A 16,548-nucleotide genomic window follows, 5' to 3' on the forward strand; every position below is an offset into this window, starting at 1 on the left:
CTTGCTTGTTATGTCCCTTTCTATGTTAAGCTGCATGGTGGCAGAGTGTCTGAACTTGTCAGAGGCATTGCCTCTGCTCACCATTGTTTCCTTCAGCTGTGCCGTTTGGGTGGAAGCTTTTTGTTGGAAAGTTTCTTTTCGTATCTTCTTAGGTGCAGATGTTAATAACAGAGTGGAGCGCGAGAAGCTGCTTACCGTCCATTCCAAATAATAGCATTCTAATACCTGATTATAAAGCATGCTTATTTAAAAAAAAAATGATTTAAACTTTTAAAATATTCGTTGAAAAAGTAAGCGTAGGGTAACCTACTTCGTTTAGCTTAGACTGATTTTAAAGGGAATGGAATGAAGAGATTTTACCAAAACTCAACAACTTTGAAGCTATGGCTTTTAAAAATGTGTTTTTCTTGATCGGATTGGCTTTTTCTGGGTTTGTTGCTGGTTTCATCCATTCGTATACATGGACAAGACAGGCTCAAAGGTAAATTAATTATACTATCGTATAATAAGCTACTAATTATATTGTAAATTATTCTTTTTCTTGTATAGGCTAGTTAGAAATATATTTCTCTACCAACTAAGCTGGGCTGTTCTATTTTCTAGATATGTTCATTCGTTCGGTTGCATTCCATAGAGGATGGATCCCATATCATAATTTATAAATTGTCATTTACCGAACATAAAAAAAAGTAGAACAAAGATTACAAACATTAGCATCACTTTATAATTCAAAGATGGTGGAGGTTAATTTGTAACAGATTTTTCTTTTTTTTTAGAACAATTTTTAATACAGTTTTTGTCAGTAGCCAACATGCCAGATACAACTATAGTTTTTTATTAACATTTTTTCTTAACCTTATATGCTTGAATTTCTAAAACGTTTATTTTACAATTTTCACATCTACTGAGCTATCAAATTTGCTTTTCGCAACAAGCAGTGATAGTCAGTAGGCCTATAGGCTTGAGCTTAGTCTTTTATAAGACACATATGGTGATGTTTAACCTTCAGTTATTTACTGTGCCTTTTTCACTTTTCTCAGACAAGCCCTCAAACTTCAGCTTGATCTTTTCAAGTCTATTTTGGGTCAAGAAATTGCATATCATGACATGGAATCTGCCAACCAATTAAAAACAATGCTAATGAGGTAAAATATGTAGTTTCTCTCACTCTCCCATAGGAATGCTGGAAAAATGTGTTGCACATCCACTTGTAGTTTATTGTGTCAGCCATAATGTAACTTAATGTGGTTTTCCTCTGTCTCTTTATTTTCTCAATAGTTGTTTTTCTTTTTGTGCTGGTATTCGATCTCTGCGTATTTCTCATTGTATATTCTGTTAGCTACTATAGCTACGTTGAAAGTTAAAATTTATTGCATTTGTTACAAATATTTTCAAATTTCTAATGAGGACTTAGATTAAGCCGAAAACGTTCGACTGTGAAAACTATTTGTAAATACGTGTGATGTACAATAGGAATGCTCAACTCCAGGGCCATGTTAACCGCCCCCCGTGCCTGCCGGCTGTTTAGGGGCCTACTCAGTTTAGTCTGCTTAATTTTATTTTGACTGCTTAAAAAAGAAAAAAATTTCTACAGAACCTCGATAATCAAACGCTTAAATCATGCAAGGCCGTATTAACTGCTTCGTAAACACTCGGTTGGGGGCCCACCTCCGCCTCGGGGCCCACGCATATTAAGTGGAGCGTTTTTCGGCTTTTAATTTCACTTGTAAGCTAACATTTTTAATTTATTTTTATTTTTATTTTATAATTATTAATTCATTTTTTTCCATTTTTGCAAACTTTTCTCGCTTTGCTCTCTCAACCACATTTCATTTGTATAATCAGCGATGATGAGCATGTGCAGTTTCAAAAGTGGATTAAGGGAGTCGCCTAAAGAGTTTTTCTGTCCCATTGAAAACTAACAAAATTATGCAACTTTCCGAAAGAAACAAATATCCCAGTTAATAAACAAATAAATTGATAAATTTCCATGTTGTTTGAGATAGACTATAAAGTAACATGTGCCCTGAAAATACTATAGGTGAAGGTGGGGACACTTAGACAGATTTTTGAAATTCTGGTCTACTGAAAGGCTACGCCTTACTAAGCTATAAAATTTTCAAGAAGTAAATTATTGAAATCTCTCTGTGGTCCAGTGGCGTAGCCAGAAAAAATTTTTGGGGGGGGCCAAATATTTGATGAATTGAAGAGAACGACAAAATGTTTGATTTAAGACATCGCCACCTGATGTGCAGTGGTGCATCCTGGTGGGTTAAGCAAGGAAAGCAATAAAGCTGGTGGGGGTTAGAGCGTGCCAAAGGCACGCGTATTCTAGGGGGGTCCGGGGGCATGCTCCCCCGGAAAATTTTTGCAAAATTACACTTAAATAATGGATTATAACGCTTTCTGGAAACACTTTCAGGGTAATATTTGTATGAAACTTATTAGCAGATAAACAGCTATTAACTTATTAAAGGTAGCTCTTATCTACACACAAACGGGCAAAAACTGCGGCTAAAATTAGAGAACACAAAAAACTCAGCTACACAAAAACCCTACAGAGTAAGCGATTCTGAAATTGCTTCCACAGATTAGTTAAAATAAGCGTAAATCGCGTAAACTTTGCGCGATTTACGATTTGCAAAATTTATTGGTGTCTTTCTGTGTGTCTAAAACAAGTCCTGGGGGGTGTTAATAGCCAGATGTCTTGGAAAACAATATAAATTTATACAAATTATATTATATTTTCAACAAAGGGTTCAACTTCGGAATCCAAACTTTGAAAATTTGGGGGGGGCCATGGCCCCGTTCGCCCCCCCCTGGCTACGCCTATGCTGTGGTCATGACTGATTTTGTTTAAATACCAGGCCTAACTTAAATTTTGAACCAAACCTTCTACCAAAATCCAATTGTAATTTGATGAATTGGCGACATAGCTTACAACATGACTTTTAGTTACAGCCACGGTATTTCTATGGTATTTTACTGGTGCCTATTTACTGGTGTTTATATGGTATTTATTTATTGGTTTTAGAAAGTGTGCATCTAAAAAAAACATTATGCTAAAAAGCAGAGATGTACGTATACGCCGCAAATTCTACGCCGCATACTTGCGGCGTAGACTTTTTGTTTGCGCTAACGCTTGCGGCCACATTTTTGTGGATATTTTGCGCTTGAGGCTACGCCGTAAAGTTTTCGCGGTTTTTTAGCGCATAGCGTCAACGCATAGGCCTACTTTCTAATTGGAACATATTGGAACTAAAACATATTGGAACCAAAGACATATTGGAACCAAAACACAGCAAAATGTCAGATGAACACTTTCAGATGCTTGTGTTTCTTCGTGGAAATTCAAAATAAAACTTGTTTGTTTCCAGTGGTTTATACCGTGTGAATGTTTGGCACCTAGCAAACAAAATTAGTTTACGCAAGTGTATGCGCTGACACTGATGCCGCCAACTTTTTTTACCAGTTACGTTGACGCATACGGCGTATGGTTTTTCGAACGTTTGCGTTTATGCTGGCGGCGTCAGTACAATGTCAATGACGGCGTTTTTGTATGCGCGTACATCACTGCTAAAAAGCAACTAAACCAAGATTAGATTTGTCATTAAACGCATTTTTTTAGAATTTTGTTAGTGCCAGGTGACAGGTGTTGTAAAATAATTTTCAAAATCACAATGCAAAATAATTTAAACAAATTTCATGTATGGAGGTAACTTAAACTTATCATTTGGTTTGATAACATTAAGTTTTGCATTTTTTATTTATTTTATCAATTTTGATTTGTAAAATTTTGGTCCTTCCTCAACTTTTTTCAGATCCGCTACTGCATTTTCAGCATATTTAGGCTACCACTTTTTCTAAAAAATCCGAAAGTTTTTTACTCTTTGCTGAAATGATGAGTGTTGATTTTTTCTTGAAAGAGTTTGCGGCCATAATCTAACGCTTTCCTGTCCTATTTTTGAAAGCCATCACTAAATATAGGTGGCCCAGTAGTGGATTTTGGGAGGGAGCAAGATGGTGCTCACACAGCCCTGCTCAACTCTATTATGTTGTTGTGCTTTGTTTGTCTGTGGTAGACTACAACTATATTCAATTGCGATAAACACCAGCAGGCTCTAAATCAAAAACGGATGAAACTACATAGGCTTACTCTAGGCTAGGCTATGTTGTGCTAAACGCTTTTTTCTAATCCAAAGATTTTATTTCTGCATAGTCTTATAGTCTTTTTTGAAAGCTTTTATGTGCAAGTATATAGCACATACAGCTATCTTTAAATTTCAATATAACTTTGTCAGTTCCATACTTTTTTGAGTACCTATATGCAAGTGAAATTTTACTTTAAAAGTTTGAGAACAATATATGTTTTATATCCCCAGCAATGTGGCCATTATCAAGGATGGCATCGGGTCAAATCTTTCCTTAATTTTTCAACATATAGTCCGAAGCATTGTGGGACTGACAATAGCTTTGGTATATACTTGGAAGATTGGATTAGTCGTTCTGAGCATAGCTCCTGCAATCGGTGTTTCTACCGTTTTACTCAATAAGGTGAGACTGGATAATTTACGGAATAACAAAGGAAGTTGAATTATTCCTGGTAGACATTTTGATTGACACATTCTCATGCATTCATCTCATAATTTTGAAGCCTGTTTTTGCATGGTGGGATAACCGCATTGGTGTAATGTATTATAGACACCGAGTAATCTAAACCCAGTCTAAAATTATATGGTCAACTGTTTATGGTTTAACAATGTGGTTCACATTGGTCAATGGTCATATAGGCTACCTACTGCTTTTACAAATTGGGCAAATTATCTTTATTTGGATGGCTCATGGGTGAAGAAAGGCTACAGTTCGTGCGTAGCGTAGCTTACTACAAGCCAGGGGCGGATCTACCGGGTGGGCCTGATTGGTACAGGCCCACCCAGATTCACAGTGGGCCCACCCAAAATCAGATTCATGAAAAAAAATATACTGTATTACTGTTTAACACTAGAACAACCAAGTAGGCTACATATGCAACTTTCCGCGAGGATTCGAAGGGTGACTTTGGTGACGTGCTCAAACTGATGGTAAAACATGAGATAACTAACTGGGGAGTGGTTGCTTCTCGTGAACGCAAGCCGCCTTCGAAGTTTCACAAGTCTGTTGTCACCCAACGCTGGGAAAAACGTCGGCTGTCAAGAGCAATGAGGATTTAAGGGCGCTGTGGAACTGTATTCTTGACAGGCAGATAACGGAGTTAAACTGCCGCTTTATGGACGACACATATGGATTAATGAGAGCAACGGCCTTTTTCGCACCTGGATCTGCCACTTTCGGCGAAAAAAACAACATTCTAAATGGTCCGTGTGCGGTGTATGGCATTGAGATCGCAGATGCTGAACATGCTGTGTTTATTCAACACATCAGACGGAAAATGGATGGGGGAAACTTTCTTACATTAATAGAAGTACTGGACAGCCTGGTGACATTTTCCGAACACGAACAGTCTAGGGTGATTCATAAATTGATTTTTTTTTTAATTCAATGGGGCACCCTCTTGTATCGTGTCAATACCTGAAAAAATAATTCTGTCAAATTTTTAGGGCAATCGAAAGCATTTTTAAGGTTGCTACCGACTTTGAAAGCTGCACAATGCACATAATACACAAATGGGTCATTCCATGTCAACTCAACAGGGTGTGCAAGCTCGACCCTTTTCGATTTTCTTGAAATTTACACTACAGTTTCATATTGATGTATAACGAACACAAAAAAAATTTCAGCTCATTATCTCAAGACGTTTAAAAATTATAGCTCTTCAAAGTCACCAAGGTCCCTCAAAATGCGTTCGCATGTAAATTTTCCTCCATGTTTGGGTCTTCATAACTTTTAATCTAAAGCATTTACAAAGCTGAAATTTGATATTCTGATTAAGAAGCAGCCCTAGTTTTCATATCTATTACCAACATTGCTACTTTCCAATTAGTTTTAGATATAGAACCTTTTAAAAATTGAAATTTTTTACATTTGAATTTTTTTTATCAATTTTTGATGTCCGCTATCTCCCAAACCAATAGTCACAGAACTACCATTTTGCATATCATTAATCTATACTAGTTGATAATTAACCCCCATGAGACTGATACTAAACAAATGTGAAATTATTGAAGTTTGGAGGGTGCAAAAATGAAGCCCGAACCATCTTTACACCCTCCAAACTTCAATAATTTCACATTTGTTTGGTGTCAGTCTCATGGGGGCTAATTATCAACTAGCATAGATAAATGATATGCAAAATGGTAGTTCTGTGACTATTGGTTTGGGAGATAGCAGACATCAAAAATTGATAAAAAATTTTCAAATGTAAAAAATTTCAATTTTTGAAAGGTTCTATATCTAAAACTAATTTGAAAGTAGCAATTTTGGTGGTAGATATGAATACTAGGGCTGCTTCTTAATCAGAATACCAAATTTCAGCTTTGTAAATGCTTTAGATTAAAAGTTATGAAGACCCAAACATGGAGGAAAATTTACATGCGAACGCATTTTGAGGGACCTTGGTGACTTTGAAGGGCTGTAATTTCTAAACGTCTTGAAATAATAAGCTGAAATTTTTTTTGTGTTCATTATACATCAATATAAAACTTTAGTGTAAATTTCAAGAAAATCTTAAGAGAATCGAGCTTGCACACCCTGTTGAGTTGACATGGAATGACCCATGTGCGTATTATGTGCAGCTTTCAAAGTCGGTGGCAACCTTAAAAATGCTTTCTATTGCTCTAAAAATTTGACAGGATTATTTTTTCAGGTATTGACACGATACAAGAGGGTGCCCCATTGAATTAAAAAAAATTTCAATTTATGAATCACCCTAAGTCGAACAGTGTTTTAAGGACCATCATAACACTGCCTTCAACGTCCTACAGCGTTGAGAGACTTTTCTCCTCAACAAACAGGGTCCAAACGCGCTTGAGATCATCTACGCTGACTGGACGCCTTAACAACTTGACACTTTTGTCTTTTGAGAGACAACTCATTGACAGTTCGGATGATGATGATATAATCAACTTTTTTAACTCGAAACCTAGGAGACTCCGCCTTGTGTAGAAGCTCCGGTAACACTAAGTTTTTGTATGCTGGCCCGCCGTGGCATTATTGGTGAAGGCCCACCAAGATATTTCCTAGGCCCACCCATAATTTACGTTCTAAATCCGCCACTGCTACAAGCTACATTAGAAGACTACTGCAGGCTACAGTAGGCTACTGTTGTCGTAGCGGTACAATTTGAACTAAAGTCAATTAACTTACAAAAATAGCGCTACTTCATTGTCTTCGAAATAAGTAGCCTAGGCTATAATATCAAATCTCTGGCCATACAATAATCATGATTGGGGGAGTGTGGTGGGTTTGTGTGTGACAATAAGGATATTATAGACTATTAAAAAAGAGAGAAACTATTTGTACCTACCCTATTATATTCTCGACTAAGTGTGTGATGAATTGATAGAGGTGTTGCATTAGGTTACGTTTGTCTATGCAAAGAAGGAAAGACAAGCTTATGCAAAAGCAGGTTCAATTTCAAAAGAAATATTATCATCCATAAAAACAGTAACTGCTTTCGGTTGTCAGAAAAAAGAAATGAAAAGGTGAGTGAGAATTTGATAAATTTGTGAAAACGTTTCTAAAAACTTTTAGTCAAGGGCTGTAAAAGTAGGCTAAGTCTCTAATGACGAATATTATGGAGTTCTACATATACACTATAATTGCGATCTAGCAAATTATAGCATAAAAGAAATTATGAGAAAACATTGGAATGTGATAGGACTTTGAATGAACAGAATAAAGATTAGAATAATGTAGGCTATGCCGTACATAACAAGAGTAGGCATGTGTAAAACTATCAATTGCTTTCCATACGTCTGCTGAATCCTGACATAGTTTAATCAGTTTTCAAAGGTTGAGTAAAACAGTTCCGCAATGAAAATTACAAAAGTACTTGACCATAAAAAGTTATCTTGATCATGAACATGTTTATTCTGACACATTTTTGTTGATAATGCGCAGTTTGAAAACATATTGTTTGGTATAATTATTTCAGATATTCAAAAAACTTAAACTCTGTCAGACCAATCGAAATCAAACGAGGATTCTTGTTCGGTTGTTTCGTCGGAACCATTAATTCTTTAACCATTTTGGTCTGGGGAGTGGTGTATTGGTTTGGCAGCAGACTAGTAATTGCTCAAGAGATTCGACTTTCAGATTTTGTTACATCTTTTTCTGGTGTCATGTTGGCTTCAGCAGCTATTGGTCAGGTACTTGTTATATTACTGAAGCTAACTCCTTACGTAATCCACCGCTGAAAACAATTTCATGCTGGGCAATTTTGCTCTAAATATATTGAGCTCAGATCTTTGAAATGCTTGGAACAGTGGTTCCTAACCTTATTAATGCATTCCTCTTACAACTGATTTTGGATTTTGTTCCTCTCTTACAGCCTAAACCCTACAATACAGTATAGGGAGAATAGCTGGGAAATTGAAGCGTCGTTTAAAAGCTGATTCTGGTTGCAATATGTAGGTCCAACTATTATTCTAACCGCCCTTTCATAAAGTTGTTGCATCTTTGGATAAGTCACTTTAGTCGTAGCTGGGTTTTCAAAGTATGCGCCGTTTCACAATGGTGTGTTGTAAAACGGAAAAGTGTTACAAAATTTGCGTAATTTGGAAAAAGCTCTTGAAGACATTTGAAGATGCTTTTGCAAAATATGATACAATATATGCAAATTATTAGATCTCTCGCTCACTAGTATCAATAGTTCACAGTTCTGCCAAAGGGCTGATTACTATGAGCGTCAATTCAATGTGTGAAAGCGCGGTTTGGTATGAGCAAGCAACATCTTTGTGTATCACACAGCCTAATACACAACCTCACGCAAACTCTTGCTCCATCGTTGAACTCGGCCAGTCTTGCTGGATCGTGACTCATGATGTTGCTGGAAATTGTATGCGAATGTTGCCTTTCCGTTTAAGCAACCTAATTTTTTAATCCCTACATATATATTCATATTCAAAAAAATAAAATTGAAAGGTTTTCTTAACGTCTAATAATTTCCAATCACAAACCAAGATGGTAGATGTGACAATCCACTAAGTAGGCTACTAAGTAGCCTACTAAGTGTACAAGCCTAAAAAAGTCTGGATGCTAAGTATGCGTAGCCTACAATAACAAAGCACATTTTATTAATGTAGGCTATATGGAAAACCTGGAAAACAATCAATAGCCTTCAACCAAAATATATTTCCATTACTTATAACAGTACAATTTTAATTAACAGGCAATCAGTATCTTTCAACATACAATTGACGCAAAAGTTGCTGCTTTCAAAGTGTTTCAATGCATTGATCGAAAGCCAGACATTGACATTTTCTCTGAGGATGGCGCCGAGCCAAATCCAAAAAGTGGAGACATAGTCTTTGATCATGTTAATTTTGAATACCCGACACGTCCTGGTGCAACGGTATGTAACTTTTGTGTGCCTATGTGAATTAATTTCAACAGGACGATTGATTAACTTTTCATAGTTATAATGTTTAGCCAATATGATTGAAAACGAGCTTAATAACGCCAACTCTTTCAGGCACTAAAAGAAGTTTCTTTTAATGTGAAATGTGGACAACGTGTCGCCATAATTGGAGAGAGCGGAGCTGGAAAAAGTACAATTGTTCAATTGATTCAGAGGTTCTACAACAGCTCAGTGAGTTTATTGGAGTAGGATAATATAAAATCATCTTATAACTTTCTACTTAGAAAGTACTGTGTGAGCAATTTCCACTTCGGTGGCCAGTTAAGGTTATCTTTTATCTCGCTCTCTTTCATTATTGTTTAATGTATAATTGAAAAGGACAATACGGTGATTTATTAATTTCTTATCGACCGTAAGGCTTATTTCAAATGAAACTTTTAGCTCAAGGATTGGTAGGCTACACGTCTATTGGTATTGCATGAAAAGATAAAGTGTTTTTAGGCTCAAAGTTCACGGGAACAGTCAATCGATTCCAATAGCAATGCGTAGGGTACCGGTACCAGTATTAATCCTTTAAAAGCATTCTAACTTACATGAAATAAACTCTTACTCGGCCTATATAAACTTAGAAAAATATAAACTTAATCATAAACTCAAAAAAACAAACAACTGTGAGTTGAAGTGTACCACCGTTAGACACAACGGTGCAAAGTGCACACCATTGAAAAAGTCTTAACGGCTAACGCGAAGGCTACACCGGTATGGTTTGCAAAACGTAATGCTCGCAGTTCTACCGTTACCACGGAGATAACATCTCATCATTATCTTGGTGGTAATAATATAGGCTACTGCAGTGTTTCTCAAACTTTTTTAGTTCATCGCCCCCTTTTCGTTATTGAAATAAAATTTTGCCCCCCTAATTCTGTCAAGTAAAATAAACATTGATAATAAAGTGATAGACAAATTTAGTTTTGGGAATTTAATCAACGAAATTGACAGTAACATGATAATGTTCAATGGGATGGATGAGCTTGCCAACTTTTATAAAGTTTTGAAATGTTTGGCGACATCTTCGTAAGATAGAGTCGAAGATCATCCCGTTTATGAACTAGCAAGTGATTTCTTTGCTTTGAAATCATTAATGTTACAGCCGAAAACCTCTTTTCAACCATATGTATGAAGTAGGAAACGACAAAATCGACATTCTAGCTTCTTTCCAGACGGGGACTTAGAGAGCGTCCCCGTTTCCAGAGAAGCTCATATTTTCCAGCAACCTGGCACCACAACAAATCGTATCGATCATTTCTGAATTTCACTCTTGACTCATCATCTGTTTGCATATCAATGAACTGCTCTTGAAGTTCCACTTCTACAGTATCTGTGGGTTCGGTAGAAAATAGTTGTACCCCCCAGTTTGGAACATGGAGGTCCACGAGATCTGCAAAGCGAAGTTTCATGTCTTTATGAAGCATGTCTAAATGTGAGCAGTATTTTTGCCGTTGTTCTTTTGTAATAACATTCTCGCTCAAATTGGGAAACTGAGTTAAGACATTTTGACCAAATTTTGTTTGAATAAAGATAGCTTTGAAATAAATGAGGTAGGCTATAATCACGCTTTTGCACTTGATGAGAGTTATCATTTCTGCCTGAAGCTTAGGCCTTTTTGCTTAGGCCAACTTTCGTTTATGGCATTGAAAATGTCCGCCAAATATGCGATGTCATTCTTTAAGGGTATCACATCTTTAGCTAATGTAGCGTCAGTGCTTGATAGGAATTCGATACGGTAACTAACACAAAAAGGGCACAAAAGCGGCTCAAACAAGCACCTTTTGAAAGCCATCTTACCGCGGTATGCAATACTATACAATGCAATAAAAAACATTCAAATTGTTCATCATTTTGGCAACAAAGTAAACGAAATAATCTGTCGTTGAGAGCATGCGCTTTTATTTTATTGACGCATTTTATCACAATATTCAGTGATTCATGCAGCTCAGGACTAGATTACGGGCAACCAAATACTGACGGTGAATTTTTTTTTTTCGCGCAACGATAAGTTACACAATGTATTGCAATAAGTCCAGGAATTGCTCTTTTCATCAGTGCAATGAACCCTCGATGCTTTCCAACCATTGCCGGAGCACCATCAGTTGTGCATTGTAGAATTTTCTTCAGTGGAATCCCCTTCTCTTCGTAGAAGTTTTTCACTGCATTAAAGATGCTTGATTCCCGAATATCTGTAGAAAGATTGAGCGCAAAAATCATTTCTTATTGTTTTCATATTACGAACAAAACGCACTATCCAAGCAGCAGCAGCGATACATTGTCGGTCAAGTTGGATGAATATTCTGTGAAGGCATACTCTCCAAGAATAAATTTTTAAGATTGGCATTAGCTGTAATATTGTGAGCATTGTCATAACCAAGCAGCTTACGCATTTCGTTGAAGAGGATGGTAGATCTTTTATCACCTGTTTTTATTGTTACTGTGACTGGATGCCTGCGTCCCACTGCAACGGACTGCCTACCCATCCTAGCAGGCATCCAACCCGCTGAGCTACGCCGTAAAGGAGCCACGATTTCTCTCGCTCGCCGAGCTTTAGACCCCGACCATCTCCTCCATGCAACATTCAAGAGACCACCACCTATAAAGCAGCGGCTGAAATCAAGACGCCCCTTTGTGCCTGCCGCACAACAACTACTTAAGAATGCAGAAGAACTTGGTTTAAGTGCGGCACACTGGACGAACCATATGTGGAACACGGAGTGGCAAAATCACACCTTCACGCTCCGTGACTTCATACCCGACGCCGATCCCCGTCCACCAGGGATGTCTCTCGCAAGGCTTGCGTGGGTCAGGCTTAACCGCCTGCGAACTGGCGTCGGCCGCTTTCGTTCGGACATGCACAAGTGGGGCCTGGCTCCTTCATCAGAATGCGAGTGTGGTGCCACTGAACAGACCGCAGACCATGTCATCCACCACTGCCTAACCCACCGGCCTCCACACGGTGCGCATGGTCTGAGGGTCCTGGACGACGAGACTGCTGATTGGCTGAAGATTTCCTGCCCTCCAATCTAGCCTGGAAAGATCGCTCATACGCCATCATCATCATTGTTACTGTTTTTATGTTTTACATTCATTTATGAAAGATGTGCAAAGATGAAGAAAGTGACATGCAGATCCGGAGATGGTTTTAAATGTAAAAGATGCAAGAAGATTGTTATTCTTTTAATTCATCTATTTGTAGTAAATGGTTTGCGCGTTGGACTGTTATTGGTGGTTTAATAAATTCGCCCCATTCGAGTATTTTCGCCCCCCGATTGACCCCCTTTGATTTTTTCGCCCCCATGGCGCTCGAAATCGCCCCCAGGGGGGCGATTTCGCCCACTTTGAGAAACGTTGGGCTACTGTAAGTTAATTATCAAGTCAGAGCCTGCCCAACCTCTTACAAGCTAGCCAGCTACAAATAGATAAAATCAGTTTCTGAAATACAACCACTTCAAAGTTTTAAAATTGCTGGAAAGGTACCGGTAGTACTAGTAGTCACACTGATCGTCAGCATGTGGCGCAACGAAACATGTTGCATATAAGTGCTGGAGTATTATACACATAAAATTTGGAATATTAAACAACCAAAATTGTCTGTGGCTAAATTTTCATGTCAAGTTAAATATTTGTGCTTTCGTAGTGCCCCTCCCCACAATCAAATGAGTCACGCTATGCTAATGGCTGTAGCCGTATTTCATTATTGCGGTTAGATGCATCTGTACGTACAAAATGTCAAACTGTAGGATATCCGTTTTTAGAAAACTTGATTCTGGCTTATTTTGCAAAATGTTGGAATCCATTGGTATTTCATGACTTTTGTTTGACTCAGCTATTATAAGGCTAAGTAGGCTATTCGTAAGTAGTTATTGGAAAATATAGTTATTATTCGTGGTTACAAGAGTTTTCCCTTGGTTTCGTGGTTATAAGCTTATTTGTATTTTAACAAACCTAACATTTTTCTTCCAAGTTGCTTTGTATTGTATAACACCAAATCAAGTAAATGTAAACAGGTAGTTAGTAAGTCATCGATGGTTAAAATAGGTTGTTAGTATCTACATTTTGAAGCACGTAAATATAAATGAAATCAAATAACATGGCCTAAGTAGGATAATTATTTTACATTCATATGTTAACTTTATTCAATAACAAAAGAGGCAGTGATGTGATAATGCATTGCCGTGACCTGCATTTATGAAACCATCAAGATTCAAGAGTATGGGCTTGATTGATAAAATGAAAGTGAAAGAAAAAAAACCTTTAGTTCAGGTTTACTCTGTTAAATCTACATGCTACATCATAAGTCACTCGTTCGCAACGTTTAATGAAAAAAATTGTTTCATTAGAGTGGAGAAATAACAATTGGTGGCCAAGACATAAGGAAGTTGCATCTACGAAAATATCGGGATACAATTGGAGTTGTCTCTCAGGAGCCTGTGCTTTTTGCTACAACGATTGCAGAAAACATTCGTTGGGGACGTGAAGGAATAACTGATGAAGAAGTAGTCGAAGCTTCAAAACAAGCAAACGCTTATAACTTCATCATGAAATTTCCTAAGGTAGCCTAAAACATTTTGTAAATTTGTCGTCGTGGCGTAATGGCTAAGGCTATTGTCGGTCAGCTCACTGCTTACACAAGATCTCACACTCACTGCGGTTGTGTACTGTACTTGAAATGTATTATGATGATTATGCGCCTGATCTGATACAGACGTTGGCAATCATTGTCTTCCAAACTTCTAAAATGTATAGTATCCTTAAAATTTAATGCACGGTGCGTTCTTATATCACACTGCAGAAAAACAACTTATCCCAAAGTAGGCAACTTTATTAGATAATCCTAATCTGTTTCAAAGTTTCGCACAATATATTCATTTAGGCCTATAATTATTTTTGATGTGCAAGGATTTCCTTCGCTCGTGACATATGACTGATCAAAAGTTTTTACATCCCATGATGACAAGGGAAAAAATTGCCTAAATTCTGTAATTTAGTCATTGCAGCCTAAATCTTTTTATGTTATTACTTTGTCAATATTTTTCTGCTCCAAACTACAGGACTTCAGGTCATCACAAAATTGCTAATGTACCGCCATCATTTGGGTGTCACTGCGCAAAAACTCTCATCTCAAGCAGAGTTGGATCAATTACACAGTTTTCAGTTCAATTACATAACAATTAAAATATCAATTTTTTTAATTATAATTACATTGTTCTGAAGTTTTCAAATTACAGCTTCAATTACAATTACTTCCAAATGTGATAACATCATAAATGTCCCGATCGAACGAATATGCAAGACGCCATACTCGAGTTTCAACCTAGCTTGGGATCATCAGTGATGCATATTCATGTTGTCTTGAGCAGGAATCGAATGCCGACTTGATGGAAATTGTTTGGCTGGAATCTAACGAAACTATTTCCATCAAGTCGGCATTCGATTCCTGCTCAAGACAACATGGATCTTTACCACTGATGATCTCAAACAAGGGTGAACTTTACTTCTTGCCAAAATGATGAAAGTTCCATTGCAAGCTTTTTTCGGCAATGTCGTCTGCTTATTTGATTTCATCACGAACTTTTAGATTTACATTAATTTTTTCTTACAGAAATTCAACACACTGGTGGGTGAAGGTGGAGGACAGTTAAGTGGAGGACAGAAACAGAGAATAGCAATTGCAAGGGCGATCGCTAGAAATCCAAAAATCTTGCTCCTGGATGAAGCTACATCAGCGTTGGATAGAGAAAGCGAGTCATTGGTTCAAGCAGCTTTAGAAAAGGCCGCCACGGGTGAGTAGCTGATACAAGAGAACTGTTTCATTAAAAGTCTGATCAATCGCAAAAATCTTTCTTTAATAGGCTAGCTAGTGAATGTCCTTTTATCTTTTTCATATTCTTGTACTTTAATTAACTTCATTTCTCTGAAGTATTGTTGAGGTGATCATTCTGATCAACATCCTTGTTTTGGCATAAGTTTTCAGTCTGTCAAACATGCAATCTCTTTCCGCAAAATACCTGTTTTAGGTAAACTTCATTGACCAGAAAATTAGCAAGTGTTTAGTGGACGTCAAGGATATATTGTAATTTTGCCAAGGCAGATTTTATAACAAAGGTATTCTTTACTGCACTTGCGTTGATATGGACGATTGGCCACCACTCAACGGTTTTCTGGCTGTTTTAAGCCGGTGACAGAATGTTGATTTTATTGATTATTTGTTTATATTATTATTATATAATATACGTTTATTATTGCTGTTTTTTAATGTTGTATAACCTAGTTTTTGTTATGCCGACTGATTACGTTTTCAAACTGATTTCATTTCAAATATCATTGCATTGGGTGGCAACATTATAACACAAATGAGCAAGGGAATGAATAAATCTTTCGAGGTTAATTTGAAATTACAATTAAACTTTGACATGTGCTTGATTGTAAGATATTTGATCAACAGGACGTACAACGATCATAGTAGCTCATCGCTTGTCAACTATTAGAGGAGCTGACAACATAATTGCCATGCGAAGGGGACAAGTAGTGGAAGTAGGATCTCATGATGAGCTTATGAAGAACAAAAATGGTGTTTATTTTTCTCTCTATAGCGCCCAGTCTAAAGTTGATCAAGAGAGTGATGCTGCAAAAGATGACGTCATTGATAGACACCGACACAAGTCAGGTATTTTTTCGAATGCTTTCTTTCCTTCGTTGAAGCAAGCTTCATATATATTGTCATCTGGTTCATCTAGATTACTTTGTTTTGTCACGATGGTCATTTTACCAAGGTACCGGTATCTAAAATAACTAACCGAAACAATTGGCATCATTTTTCTCAAGATATAAAAAGCAGTCCGAACAAACAAGACGATTGAAAATCATAAGTTATCATGGTTCATTTTCAAGCTTTGAATCTCGTTTTAATTTTGTAAAAAGATTAAGGTTACAAACAGATCTTAAAAGCAAAGAAACAAACAGATAGTAGACAACTAACG

The 16,548-nt window shown here is 37.1% G+C and overlaps 1 protein-coding gene across 1 annotated transcript in view; it reads left to right on the forward strand.

Annotated features, from left to right (window-relative positions):
- Positions 1 to 300: 300 nt before the first annotated feature.
- Positions 301 to 16,548, forward strand: part of LOC145780811 (ATP-dependent translocase ABCB1-like) — a 39,881-nt gene continuing 23,633 nt past the window's right edge. Inside the window, exons 1-10 of the mRNA XM_082592453.1 lie at positions 301 to 481; positions 1,041 to 1,145; positions 4,383 to 4,554; positions 7,516 to 7,640; positions 8,093 to 8,306; positions 9,329 to 9,511; positions 9,632 to 9,748; positions 13,909 to 14,121; positions 15,171 to 15,351; positions 16,014 to 16,235. Of these exons, the coding sequence (XP_082448579.1) occupies positions 384 to 481; positions 1,041 to 1,145; positions 4,383 to 4,554; positions 7,516 to 7,640; positions 8,093 to 8,306; positions 9,329 to 9,511; positions 9,632 to 9,748; positions 13,909 to 14,121; positions 15,171 to 15,351; positions 16,014 to 16,235 (1,630 nt within the window). The 5' untranslated portion in view covers positions 301 to 383. The remainder of the gene's footprint in view (positions 482 to 1,040; positions 1,146 to 4,382; positions 4,555 to 7,515; positions 7,641 to 8,092; positions 8,307 to 9,328; positions 9,512 to 9,631; positions 9,749 to 13,908; positions 14,122 to 15,170; positions 15,352 to 16,013; positions 16,236 to 16,548) is intronic.

The sequence above is a fragment of the Aplidium turbinatum genome, chromosome 12 (assembly GCF_918807975.1).
Source record: "Aplidium turbinatum chromosome 12, kaAplTurb1.1, whole genome shotgun sequence".
Classification (NCBI taxonomy): Eukaryota; Metazoa; Chordata; class Ascidiacea; order Aplousobranchia; family Polyclinidae; genus Aplidium; species Aplidium turbinatum.